This window comes from Thunnus thynnus, chromosome 21 (assembly GCF_963924715.1).
Source record: "Thunnus thynnus chromosome 21, fThuThy2.1, whole genome shotgun sequence".
Lineage (NCBI taxonomy): Eukaryota > Metazoa > Chordata > Actinopteri > Scombriformes > Scombridae > Thunnus > Thunnus thynnus.
In genome coordinates this window covers 13,851,377-13,865,856 of record NC_089537.1, presented here as the reverse complement: position 1 = coordinate 13,865,856, position 14,480 = coordinate 13,851,377, and the positions used below count along the sequence as shown (strand labels likewise).

Here is a 14,480-nt window from a genome sequence, read left to right as displayed (position 1 = left end):
CGGTCTGCCTTTGCTGCTTAACCACATAGTAACAACTTGCTACTCTTTTTGGAACATGAGTTGTTTACACACTGTCGGTGTTTCCATAATAGCCTTTTTTTTTTGCACATGACAATGCAATCCATCCAGTGACTGCCACCAGCGTGGCAGCTGCGTGCTCCAACACACTCATTTACAACAACCTTTCACTCTGCTCATTGCTCAGTGCTTGGGTTTGAGCCATGGCAACATGTTTTGACAAAAGGGACAAAATGTGTTTGCTTTGTAACCTGGAAAGATACTTGTTAAATGTCTTGTCAACACAACAAGTGACCTGTGTGGGTCAGTTTCAGGGCAAAAATTGTTTTTCCTGTTTTTTCTAGTCTTTCCACGAAGCTGAAGTGAACCATAGGCAATTAGTGCAGGTTTGGATTGTTTTTCTCCCCCCTTTTTAAACTTCTACCATTTACTTTTCAACAGAGAAAGCTGCAGCAGCAAATGAGGAGGAGGTACAGAAGGCTGATGTCTCATCAACAGGCCAAAGTGTGATTGACAAAGATGCCTTGGGACCAATGATGCTGGAGGTGAGTGCAGATCCTTCTCTTGAATGTGATGCCTATTCAGAGTGCCATAGTTGAGAAGAAAATACCACACACTGAACACTCAAACTGAAGCACCCCACACTGAACACTCATACTAACACTTGTATAGGATATACTCCACTCTTTAAATCATGATTGGTATATAATGAAGAGTGCTATCCACAGAGAACAATCACAAATGGGCCAGTAGTGGTTGTGTGTAAGTGTAGCTGTGCAGAGTAAAAGCTGCCAGCATCTTGTATCTGCCCCAGATTGGCTGTAAATCACCAAGCAGAGCAATGGCCTCGTTGTCCCGCGGAGGGCCACTGAAGTGCTTACGTATAATGGGAAAGAAAGCAACAGCCTGCTGAATGAATCACTCCATTGAGCCTGTCCTCACACTCCCTCCCTTTCTCTCTCTTACTTGTTCAATTCACTTTTCTCCCTCCCTCCCATCTTCTTTTCATTCGCCTCTAGATCTGTCCTGTCATGGAATATTTATAGCTCTCCTGGTCCAGCGTCACTGAATCGACATACTAACTTGCGGCTAAATATAGCCCAGTACTGCCTGCATGCTTTCCCATCTGTCAGCAGCCCCAAAACACAGAGATCAGCCATTCACACCCGCTGTGCTCTAGCCATGTCCCCGTCCGCCAGCCCAGGCTCATTAGAGGATGCTCTGAGAAGAATGGCTGTCGGCAGGAAATGCACCCACGCGCCCCGTGACCCTCCTCCAAGGCTCTCGGCTGCCCACTGTCATGCAAGCGCAGGGACTGAGAGGGCCGTAAAAAAAAACATCAGAGAGCTGTTGTTTTAACCTTCTGGGAGCAAGCCTTGTTCTGTCAGATGTTGTAGCATATAGTTTGCATTCCTGGTAGACTGCTCCGTATGGTTGTTGTAGTGGAGTATAATAACATCGTTAGAGAATCATTCAGACACATGAGACTAGGCTGAGTATCTTTTAAGAAATGTTCAGTTTGCGCGCTAATACCGTACCTGACTTTAACAAAATAATACTTGTTCAATATGCTTGTTCCCCCTGCTGCTATGGGTGACATCATGTTTCATGAATGAACTTTATCACTATGTCCAGTTTGTCCACAGTGGTTGGTTGACAGATGTTTTGTGTCAATGAAATGAATATGAAATAAAACAACCAATATACAGGAGCATAAGGAACAAATAAAAAATAAATTGAAGTAAGTTGAATAATTTAGGTTTAAAAAAATCAATGTTAATCCAATAATTGAATTAAATAAAATCAAACAAATTACATTTAATCAACTTAAATCAAATGATTCAATTAAACAAAATACAACTGCATTTAATAAAGTAACAGTAAATAAAATTAATCAATTAAGTTTCATAAAATAAGACTTAACAAACCTTTTAAAACATTAATAAAAATATAAATAAATTATGTAAAATTAAAGGAAGGCTAGATTGATGGATGGATTTCAATATTTTATACATTTTATAAACTGTGTCAAAGATTTCATACCTGAAATAAAGTAAATTATTGACTTGCATCTGGCATCAAACACCACCTACATGTTGATCTTGTGATAGTTTTACAGTTGATTGAGCAAATCTGTTTTTATGAGGTCAACTTACTGTAATCTAGCTATTGCCTAGCTATTGATTAATTAGTGTACACTTGTTAATCAGTCCTACAAATTATGTTGTGCATACCATTGTCTCTGGTTTTATGGGATCCTTACCAACTTGACTGCCATCTAAATGTATTTTATAATTTTGTTATTGTTTCCAAAACACAGACGCAACAAGGCTCATTATCTTCAGCAGCTGACTGATTGGGAGCACGTCTTAGTAACTAGTGAGGAATCCTTTGGACTTCCTCTAACTTCTCTCAGCCTTAGGAGCTACTTTTACTGCTAAAATGTTACTCACAAAGCTTTAGGAATCCTTAAGTTAGGACAGACACACCCCTTATTTTAGGAGCTTCTCCTAACTCGGCCAGTCAGGAGTTACTTTTAGCTTATATGGCCCTAGGTCTTGAAAGGTGCTATATAGATAAACTTGCATTTCATTTGGTATCAAAATTAAGGTTCCGTACTCAGCCTACAAGAGACCTTTTTGAAATGTTTATATGAAGACAGTCATGTCACACTGAAAGTTTGCACAACCTTTAATTATAATTTTGTTTAATTCAACTTCAGTCAACCTCTAGTCTGTTTCATATAATAAACAACACATGGCCTTGACTGTCAATGAGTATGTTTACATGCTACTGTCCCTGTTAAAAGTCTTATCCTGGTTATAATCATATTAAGGATGTGATATGGAACATAAGAAGCCTCATTACTTGTATCCTTTATCAAGGTTACTGATTACCTTTGGAGGAGTGTCTTTGACTCCTCAACAAATGAGGATCTGTATCTGACGTTTGTCATTTGTTAAAGTCCTGGTCACGTTTTATGATCCATTATTGATTTTAATTCTATTGACATAGCTTGACTTAGCCTGCAGTAGGCCTGTATTAAAATTAAAACAGCAATCAAGATTTGTGTGTCAGCTGAAAAGCTCTACATTAAGAAAATATAACCTGCCTCAAAGCTTTCCTTTGATGGTTTTCTGTAACATTCAGTAGTGTCCTACATTATTTTGTATTGTATTCCACAGAGGATGTGGTGCTCACATAGGCATGAGTAGGACAGATTTGGAAATATATTTTGGGTGTTTGAAATTAATTACAAAAACATTTTTTCCTCCTCTTGGCTCCCTTCCTGTTGGTGCCACCCAAGGTGACCGCCTAGCTCGACTATGTCTACTCTTGACACTACAGCCAGTTTACTACCTGCTCTATATCGCAGTGGGAGGTTAAACATTTTAGAGTCATCTCTTAAGACAATAAACTAGGTGCAAAATGGAAAAGGATGTATTTGTTTAGAGTATATTCATGTGTAATGGCGTTAGTCATCTTCACAGTGTATATTTAATCAGTGCTCTGTAAATTAAGGTATTGGCTAACAGAATTATGTAAGAGTGTCTGGAAGAAGGCAAGAGTTGGCAGTAGAGCGTGTTTGCTCTGTTTCTGTTTGCCCTACTTGTCCAGTACATGGCCTTTCTTCACACAGGGTGGACTTGCACAACCATGTTGCATTTTGGAACAGCTCTGCTTCATGCAGTGACAGATGAGATCTCCTTAAGTCTATTTTCAGCTCATGCTGTGTTAATACAGGCGAGGTAGAACTTCCATCTCAATGTGACCATGTGTAACCTGGGATGTATGCGCTTGCGACACCCCAAAATGTATCCCAGTGTATTAGGTTCATAGTCAGTTTATAGGTGAAAACTGTATTGATACCTATAGGATCATACAAGTTGTTATAAAAACGTCAATTGTAACTTGAGGTTAAAGGAGTGTGTGTAGTGTTGAGGTAATTATTCTTACAGCAGAGGTTAGGAGCAGACACCTTGGCAGCAGTCTCTTGTCTCTTATCTTGACACCAGATTTTACAGCTTTACAACCACCAGAATTCCCTTTTAACAGCTGCGGGTGATTTGATGGCCTAATTGACACCATCTTGTATGTAATGGCTGACCTGGGGCTGTATTCTTTCAATTAAGTGTTCCTCCTCCTTCACATCCTCCAGTTTCTGCAGGCACATGCTTTTATCCTGCTTTCCATCAGCCAAACTGATGTTGAGCATCTGCAGGAGTGATGGATGTGCCCAGCACACAGAGTACTAATCACCTCTATTTAGACACAATGTAGTTGTGTAATGCATAGTGCACAACTTGATAAGACCTGTGCTGAAATTTCAGTACGGTATGTGCATGTTAGCTGATACTCAGTAGCCCCAACTCAGGCACAGCAGACACAAGTAGCACGATCCTATAAGATAATGAACTAACAGTAAGGAAACCAGGGAATTATTTAACAACTGATTGAATATTTTTGTCCTACATTTTTCTAATTTAGTACTTTTGGCTACAGACAAGGTATACACATGCAACAGAAGTCTGCAGCCTTTCTCTAGATCCAAAACTGACATGTTGGCTATTTACAAAGTGCTGGAAAATCTCTGTTCATGAACCAAATGGTTCTTATGGTGTCTGATGTGAACAACAGCAAACCCAATAATCTGTGGGGAAACAACCATTTCAGGGTAAGACTAGACTTTTAATAACCCACTCAGCTTAGTCATAGTAGCTGGTTAGGAGCCAGTGTAAGTGAAAAACACACATAGTCAAACATATCTTTACTTACATACTTATGCTCCCATTCCACTGTCAGAGATTTCAAAGACTTTTCTCAATCAGTGTGAAACTGTCAATTTTGACTGTTCGGTACTCAACTCATTTTTTTTTCTTTCTTTCTCCCCTGCAGGCCCTGGACGGCTTCTTCTTTGTGGTAAACATGGAGGGCAACATCGTGTTCGTGTCTGAGAATGTGACCCAGTACCTACATTACAACCAGGAGGAGCTGATGAACACGAGCGTCTACAGCGTGCTGCATGTCGGGGATCATGCTGAGTTCATCAAGAACCTGCTGCCCAAATCCCTCGGTTAGCCTCAAGCTTATTTTCCCTGCCAGCATTTCACTTTGTTCTCTGGCTTTTCGTACCTGTCACTTTCTGTCTCGCTGTGTCACTTGTGTTGCATGTCTCTCCTTTTTTTTTTTTTTTTTTGCTCGACTCTGCATGTATGTCCTTTGTGTTGCATCACTCCCACTCTGCGCATAACTGAGCAGGCACTGGTTTACACCCTCGCCTCATCTCATGTTTTTTGGCTGGACCGCAACAGCAGTGTCAGCCCTATGTATGCGGTTGTCCGTGAGTGATGAAGTTACACCATTGGTCAGCTGGCCGAGTGATAGACTTTTCCCATTGGCTGTCGCTCTTTTAAAATGAATCAGTGCAAACAGTTTTCTATTACATCATCAGGGGTGGTTTACAGCGTTTCCACTCATAACCCTATTCACATGGGACTAGTATTACCCAGGGATCTGTTTTGTGCAGTGCACTCACATTGGATAAGAGAAGTCTGTATTTTACTGAGATTTACTGATATGTGTGACAACATGACAGGCTGCAAACTTCTACAGTCTTGTCTCTAAATGACCTAAATACATAACTGTGATGGAAACAGAGAACAGCGCAATGCAGAGCGACGGTGTTTTCTGCTCCGAGCTCTCAGCTCTGGTGTTAAATGCAGAGAAGTCAGTTAAACTCCCGTTTAAACAGACGCATACCAGCATCTCCGCCGTCTCCTCCTCTACCACCCAGTGTGATCGACTCTCCAGCTGGCAGCGCTGTCAGCAGCCAGCAAGAGAGACGTTCCGCGCTTCATTTGGATTTACAACTGAACCAAATACCAGGACACACAACTTTTTATTACTTCTGACGGTTTCACATCACAAACGATGAACAACGGCATTAAAATCTGAGTCTTGCAGTTAAAACATGAGACTCGTGCAGGCTGTTATATCAGTTTAGCGTAGGTGCGCTCGCTGTAACCGCAGTAACTGGGCGGAGATGAGCCTCCCGATGCTGTCAAACCTCTCATTTATAATTTCCACCGCAGCCTCCAGATGAACATTTAGTATCCAGGAATTCACATTATAGACACTACCGCTGACTATCCCTGTAACAAATAGGCCACAATTTTGCACACCCATACACGGCCCAGCCATGTACTAGGTTTTGACTGGTCTCATTACATTATGTGCTACCTCTGTCTCTTTACTCCCTCACCTGTTTTCCTCTCCCTGTTCAGATAGGTATGTTGTAGGTGGCTACTTGAAAGTGGTGTCAGTTTCATTAAAACGCCAAAATGTTTTCCATTCATCTGCTGCAGACAGGATGTGGGAAAGCTGGCCAATACAAATTGTTATGTAAGCTTTACATACAGGGTTGCGTAAAACCTATAGGGTCTCCGTTTTCTCTCTCGCTGATGCTCAGCCCAGACATTCCTTCTTGCTCTTCTCTTCTTCCTCCGTCCCTTTTTTCAGCTAATTAACTTCCTTTTTCGGCTTCTCTCCCGTCAGCAGCATCGCTCCCTTCCTATATTCTCATCTCATGCCCTTCCTTCCCCTTCTCTTCACTTTGTGTGTTCTCTTCTCTCTCCACACACCCTCACCTCAAGTTCCCATTTTCATTTCCCGCTCTCCCATTTCATAGCCCCCCTGAAAATCATTGTCTTTATCGTAGCATTGCTCATCTCATAAAAAAAAAAAACAGGCCATTTATTTTCTTTCTCTCTTCCAATTTACCCCTTCCTCCCCCCTCCCTCTTCTTTAACTTCTCTCATAACCACCTCTATTCGACATCAACCTCTCCATCTCCTCCGTGCAAGAGGTGGTTGTAATGTATGTCAGCGCACCCCATCAGGAGCTCTCTCTAAGTCCCTTCTCCCTTTCCTCTCCTCTTCTCTCCTGGTGCTTCGGATTGAGGTCTGAGTGCCCAGCCATCTGGGTGGGAGAGCAGCACAGAGCGGAGTACCCTGGAAACGATCAGTGGGCTGTGTCCCAGATACTGGGAGATTATCAATGCACTGAATGAGATCACAAACCAGATGGAGTGTGATGGGAGTTTGCTAGAGTGAAAGGAGTTGAGAGTGTGACTGTACATGTCTTCTTTTCTTCCTTCTTTTTTTTTTTTGTTTGTTTGTTTGTTTTTTTTGCGTGTGTATGTGCGTGCGCATGTCCGCTTGCACATGTGTGTACATTCGCTCGCGCCTGTGTAAGTGTTGGAGAGAAGAAGAAAGATTGGCAATGATGTTTTAGAGGACATGCATATGGAGGCCTGGCTGTGATGCATGGCTGTGGATAGATGGCACAGGGCTCAGGGTTCCAACTGCTCATTATGACTGATCTCTACCCAGCAACTGCTCTCTCCCTTTTACACTTTTTTCCGCCTTCATTCTCTCTGTCTTGCTCTCATTATGTCTTTCACTTGCAGTGTGGTAGCCTCTCTTGGCTCGCTCGTCGCAGCTCCCGTTTTCCCCTTCTTTGTCGTTCAGTTTTCGCTGCAGTTAAATTTGTCAAATAAAATCCACAAGAGGCCGCATTATAAATCTCTCTTACTCCCCTCCACCCCCCACCCCCCATAGTGAACGGTGTCCCATGGTCCAGCGAGGGTCCGAGGAGGAACAGTCACACATTCAACTGCCGTATGCTGGTCAACCCCCACAGCGAGAGCCAGGACGAGCCGCACGAGCACGAGCCTCAGCAGCAGAAATACGAGACCATGCAGTGTTTCGCCGTTTCAGAGCCCAAGTCCATCAAGGAGGAAGGAGACGGTAAGGAAGGAGAGGAGGAGGGGAGATGTTGTGGGGAAAAAGAAAGTGGATGGAGAAGCGAAGGATGGTGCTCATAGTGATCCTGTAAAAAAATTTTTAAAAAAACAAAAAAACCTTGGACAGGATCAGTGTTGAGGACTGTTAAAAGCCTTATGAATTGCCTCAATTCCTGTTATATTTATGCTTGGTTACATTTAAGCCGCTGTAAATACTCTTAAATTATAAAACTTAAGAATTGAATGGGACTAAGTAAATTAAAAAATGTTAAGAATTTGATAAAAATTTGAGCGTTTTTAAATTAGTGTGTCATAAAAGTCATTAGTAGAACTATAAAATCAGCTCATGACAAACAAAAGACAAACTATTGTGCCTGAAGAAAGATTACTTTAGAGAGAATTGCCTTAAAATTATCTTTCAACACTGTTGTATACTTTAAAAAGCCATATTGAAACTGGGGAGAACTCAAAAGCAGACCGACAACAAATTTGTAAGCGTCTCTGCTTTATGTAACAGCGTGCTGATTGCAGCAGTAAAATTTCATAGTCCTCTTAAACAGTGAAGAGAAGACGTCAGACAGCAGAGTTGCTTGGTCATGCAGTAGCTCAGAAACTTTTTTTTATTTGGACTTTAAAACAGAGTTGAGAGGCTTGCTTGGGTCTTAGAAACATCAGAACATGACTGCTGCAGAATGGAAAATGGTGTTAAATATTAATCCAAGTTGCAGCCATTTACATTTAGATTTATTATGAATAGATCACTGAGATTTAGCTTTACAACGTGCTGTGTATGGGGAAAAGGGGCACAAGGCACCAATCAGGAGCTGTACTGCTGCCACTCAACTTACATCCATGAAAAGTTAAGTGACACAAGGGAGACGAGAGGCTGGGCTGCTGTCATTAAAGCTTATCTATAATTCATGTACATTCCTCACAAACGTGGGCCTATGACTCCAAGGAAAGTATGTCTCTGTTTTAATCATGGGGCATTGCATCACTGAACCAATCAACCAACAGAATATCAACACTTTGACTATGTATTTAAAGTTATTGAAGCAGAGAAGGAAAGGAAGCTGTGTTTGTGGCCTTTACAGGGAGATGAAGAAAATTGCGTGTTGTTTCTGCTTTCCTTTTCAGCGTTCAGGCACGGAGAGGTCACTGGGCTCTTTCATGGCTGCGAAAAGGAACTTAAGATCCAATAGTTTGAGTAAATTTCCATCACAAATGACTTTCCTTAATCCCAAAATTATCTGTGCTTCCATAATGGTCCCAAAACAATTGGAATATTATACATCCTAATTACCTTAATCCTATTTACTGAATGATTTTGATAAGCAGCCATAATTTCCCACTGCCAAACTATAACTCAGTAGTTAATTAAAACAATAAGTGAAAATGCAAATGTTTCACTCCAAGTATTGTCTCAACCTGTCTTTTCCCCTCTCTGGCTTGCTTTGTGCACCAGCTGCTTGCCAGCCATACCTTGGCAAATAGACCAACTAGGACTCAGGCCAGAGGTGTGTTTGTGTGTGTGTGCGTGTGTCTGTTTGTGTGTGTGTGTGTGTGTGTGTGTGTGTGTGTGTGTGTCCAGCCAGAGACAAAGGAAGGAAGGAAGGAAGGAATGAGAGAGAGCGAGACAGAGAGAGAAAATTGAGAGAGATTCACAGATCTAAGGGCCGGACCACCCAAGAGTCTCTGTTTACAAGTCAAAATGAGGAATGTGTGTGTGTGTGTGTGTGTGTGTGTGTGTGTGTGTGTGTGTGTGTGTTAGCCCTGGCATGCTTTTCTTTGCTAGAAACATGTGTGGGATTATGGGTATTACTGGCACAGGAAAGTTAGATGGCAGACTTTTTGGGGTCACCCCAGACCTGGACTTGGCGGTGTCATCTGTGTGCGCGTTAGAGACAACTGTCATGATTAAGCGATGGCCATCTTTAATGTTGAGCCAGGGGGAGGTGTCATCAGTGTGAGATGGCACTGTAGGTGAGACCAGCTGGAGACACACTCACACAAGCGCACATACACATGCATGCATTCACACTCATACACACACACACCTTCAAAGGTCACACTTCATCATTTCCCTTGCCAGCGATAGCTGCTCCTCCTCATGAAAGGAGCGGAGCCCTGATCCCCATGCTCATTAATAACTGTATTAATTATGCTGCCTGGGAATAACATGCATTTCATTTTCTTTCCCTCCCTCTGTCTCTATCATTTACGCCCCATCCTCCCCTTTTTCTCCCTCTCCCATCCCCCTTCATCTCTTCTGTCTTTGCCCTGTCCTCTTTGTTACATGCTCTACCTCATCTTTTCTTTCCTCCATGCATTCTCTCTGTCCTCTCCTCTGTTTGCTTTCTTCTCCCTCTCTTTATCTCTCTCATTTAGACTTTCAGTCGTGCCTGATCTGCGTGGCTCGCAGGGTGCCCATGAAGGAAAGACCCATGCTTCCGACACATGAGAGCTTCACCACACGCCAGGACCTACAAGGTACGCTAATCAGTCACACAGGCCAGAGTTTAAAACTAATATCACATAGACAATTTACAGAAAATTAGATTTTTTTTCTCCCACAGACTAAACAAAATTTTCTCAGACAAATACTGTCCATTAAAGGGTAATTTAGACCACTTTAGATTATGACTCCCCTACTACCGGTTTGGCAGAGCAGTTTCGCATGTACAACTGTTTGAATAAAGCTCATCCCTGCTTTGCTGAAAAGTAATATAGTGCCCCAACTCATGTCACCAGCCCATAAATCACCTCATGCTACATGTTAGGTATTTAAAGATTATTATATCCTTCATAAAGGCCCTTTAGGATTGAACACATTAGTGGAACCTGCTTCCCACCTCCGTCTGCGCTCTGGGAGGTAAAGTACCCGTCTGAACACTGACGCAGACATGCAGACAGTTGTCTGTCTTTCGCCTGGTCTTTGATGTGCTTGTACCATTTGTGTGTGGCATGCACGCACAGACATAAACACACAAATGCACACATAGTTACCCACTGACATATAGTAATTTACTGTAGTTCCCCACCCACCCTGCTGTAGAGTCATATGCTTGTATATTAGGTCGGCACAATTCAGGATAAAATAAATATAATAATTTTCACATTCAGGATTTAAGTTATAATTTTCTCTTCATCATTTTTAGAAAAACTTTTTTAAAAAAATAATATTGTCTCTGTAATCTGCTTGTGTCCATGAGAGCTTGTTGGATACAGGTACAGAAGGCTCCCGCTACGAATATCTGTATGACAAGTTGTTACTCAGTCCCTACAGCTGTCATTCACACAGCAGTCGCCTTGTCAGTCCTTTAAATGCATCACTGCCTCCATTTAGATTGCAACCCAGTGAGGGACAACTGTTAAACTGCTATGAGTGAGTGTGTTTACAGACGTAGCATGTTTGTATTTGTTGAGCTCTAAAGATAGTTGAGCCTGAGCTGCCCTGGTGACTTATGAAATGAATCCTTCTACCTGTTGTGTTGAGTTTCTAAAATCCTAACAGCAGAAATGTCTAGCCAAAGCTTTTGACAAGTTGGAATCAAATGAGTGATGAGTATATCATTGCTTTTTTTCAACCAATATCTAGCCACAGAGTTGTTGTGCAACAGAGTGGCCAAGCGGAGAGCATCTTCTAGTCAGCAAGCATCTGCTCTAGAATTTATCTTGAAGAGATACATTAAATCCCCATCAACTCAATTGGTGTGGATTTTCTACATTTGTATAGAAATCCCTACCTCCGTGTCTGACTAAGGCTTCCTTAATCCGTTCCCCTGTGATTGCTTTGTTAAGGTAAGATAACGTCCCTGGATACCAGTCTGCTGCGGGCGTCCATGAAGCCAGGTTGGGAGGATCTGGTGAGGCGCTGCATCCAGAGGTTTCACCTACAAAACGACGGAGAGATGTCTTTTGCCAAGAGACACCAGCAGGAAGGTAATGTCACTAAACTGCAATGACTATTGTATGTAGTTATTGGTTTTTAGTTTTTAGTCTATCTGATATTGTCAGATGACTGCATGAGTATAAAATGATGATTTGACCATGTTTCAATCGGTGTGCAATAGCCTTGAAAGGGATTCCTGCTGCTTTAAGACCCTCAATCCAATAGCAGTTTTAATGCAGTTACAAAAAGAAACTGAAAACAGACTGAGATTTTAATTACATGTATACAAATCAATCATCAAAGCAAAAAACGTTGTGTGTGTGCCCCTACCTGTACCGATGTAAGTTCATATGTGTCCTTAGTGCTCCGCCATGGCCAAGCGTTCAGCCCCATCTACCGTTTCTCCCTCTCTGATGGAACCATCGTGTCAGCCCACACCAAGAGCAAACTGGTGCGCTCACCTGCCACCAATGAACCCCAGCTCTACATGTCCCTGCACATTCTACAGAGGTATGTCTCACTACCTACACCTATGTCAAAAAGACAGACACAAATCTGCAGCATGAACTTCCTTACGTGTTTTAGCCTGCTGGTGCCCTGCAGCACGACCTGATGGCTTAATGCATTCTGTCTGGATGGGATAATATGGAAAGTCATGCTTGCCAGTGGCCTGGGTCTCAGGAGATGTTCACCATGAAAGTTAGTCCACCCAAATAAGACAAAATAACAGGTTTTCCCAACTTCCTCTTTTGGTATCTAGCTGTGCCAATAGTTTGGGCTATATTTGCCCAATCATTACTTAGTCTTCTACCAACATATTAGAGGTTAACAGGATTTAAATTGTAGTGCTTGCTGAAAAATCATTTTTGAAAAAAAGTGATTTTATGTTGGTTGTATATTGCATAAAAATTGATGTAATAAAACATATTTGAAAGGGGAAAAAAAGAAAAAAATTGGCAATAAAATCACCTTTTTTATAAATAGTGTTACATTTATTCATAAAAAGATGTTGCAGTGGCTGAACACTTTATTTTTCAATTCTGAAAAAAATGCTTAGTAATGAAAAGTGTTGAAATCTGTTCTTTTGTTTCACCTCTAGGGAGCAGACAGTATGTGGAATGGGCCAGGACATGGGTCCTGGCAATCAGGCCACAGGGATGGCTCCCAAACCAATGAACTCATCCACTCCCTCCATGACTCCTCCAACCCCAGGCAGTTTGCCAGGATCAGGACCTCAGGGCCAAGACACTACCATCAGCAGCAACAGCACGCCTTTCTCCCCTCCAGGCCCTGCTGGCCCCAGAGAACCAGCAGCAATGGGGGGCCACATGCAGAGCTACCGTTATGGCTGTCCCCCACCACACAACCACACTGGGGGCATGCAACCACCCCAGCAGGGCCCAAACTGGAGAATGAACAGCCCATCTCGTGCCAGCCCCAGCCCGGCCGGTGGACCCCATCCACCTCAACAGAACTCTATGCTGTCCCCCAGGCACCGTGGGAGTCCTGGGGGAGCAGGCAGCCCTCGTGTAGCAGGAGGCCTGCACTCGCCCTCCCCGGTGGGGATATGTGCTGGAGGGCCTGGTGGTGCAGGTAGTAGTACCACGACTAGCACCCATGGTAACAGCTACACTAGCAGTTCTCTGTCAGCTCTGCAGGCTCTTAGCGAGTGCCACGGTGTAGGACACGGGCATGGGCCCCCTCATGCACACACACTTGGCTCTCCGGACCGGAAGATAGGCTCCCCAGCTGGGGTCACACAAGGGTCAGGGGTAAACACTCATTTAATGTCGAAACTCGGAGGAAGCAGTGGTGCCACTGGTGGTACAGGAGACTCATTTGGCCCTCACACAGAGGTGGGTCAGGGGCACTCACAGGGCCAGACAGAAAGCAGCCTAGCTGAGCCCAAGGAGGAGAGGGATGGGGCCCTTGAGGGCCACGACGCTCACAACCGTCTTCATGACAACAAGGGCCACACCAAGCTACTGCAACTGCTCACCACCAAGCCAGAGCCTTTGGAGACACCCCTGTCCCCTGGTGGAGGAGGTGAAGGCAAGGACCAGGCTGGGGCAGGGGTCCGGGGTGGCCACGCAGGAGGGAACACTCATGCCACATCCCTTAAAGAAAAACACAAGATCCTCCACCAACTGCTTCAGAACAGTACGTCCCCTGTAGACCTGGCCAAACTCACTGCAGAAGCCACAGGCAAAGAGCTCGGTCAAGACCCAAACCAGGGTGCTGGTAGTACAGCTTCTGGGACAGAAATGGCCCCTAAGCAGGAGCCCTTGAGCCCCAAAAAGAAGGACAATGCCCTGCTCCGCTACCTACTGGATAAGGATGACACTGGACTGAAGGACAAGGTCCCTAAGCTGGAGCCTGGGGAGGTGAAGGTTGAAGGGGGCAAACACCCTCTTGTCAAAGCAGAGAAACAAGACGCAGGATATGACCGGGCTGAACAGGTCAGTTTTTACAAGAAAGCTTGACTCTTCGTTGTGTGTACCTTAAAGACAGCTATTAAACCTTAAAAACAGTTCTGCTCCCTTTTTAGTATAGTGTGAAAACTAGCCTGTTTACTGCATGTTCCATCTTTGAAATGATGAAAGAACTAGAGCTGCCCTAAAACTGATTTTGTAACCTCCTTCTCTGTAGCCCATTGCAAAAACCAAATCGTTGTTGCCCTGTTCTGCTCCACTTGCCTCCTCTTTCAGTCTGAGTGTTAATCTGGGTTAGGTAGCAGATGTTGGCTCCTCCAAGTCCCATGTCCAT

General features: G+C 43.4%; 1 protein-coding gene across 4 annotated transcripts in view; it reads left to right on the top strand.

Annotated features, from left to right (window-relative positions):
- ncoa2 (nuclear receptor coactivator 2) overlaps positions 1–14,480 on the top strand; it is a 62,479-nt gene that overhangs the window by 31,531 nt on the left and 16,468 nt on the right. For all 4 annotated transcript variants that reach the window (XM_067578893.1, XM_067578891.1, XM_067578894.1 and 1 more), the window contains exons 4-10: positions 460–563; positions 4,915–5,092; positions 7,638–7,826; positions 10,211–10,312; positions 11,624–11,764; positions 12,077–12,224; positions 12,814–14,173. In XM_067578893.1, coding sequence (XP_067434994.1) covers positions 460–563; positions 4,915–5,092; positions 7,638–7,826; positions 10,211–10,312; positions 11,624–11,764; positions 12,077–12,224; positions 12,814–14,173 — 2,222 coding nt within the window. The remainder of the gene's footprint in view (positions 1–459; positions 564–4,914; positions 5,093–7,637; positions 7,827–10,210; positions 10,313–11,623; positions 11,765–12,076; positions 12,225–12,813; positions 14,174–14,480) is intronic.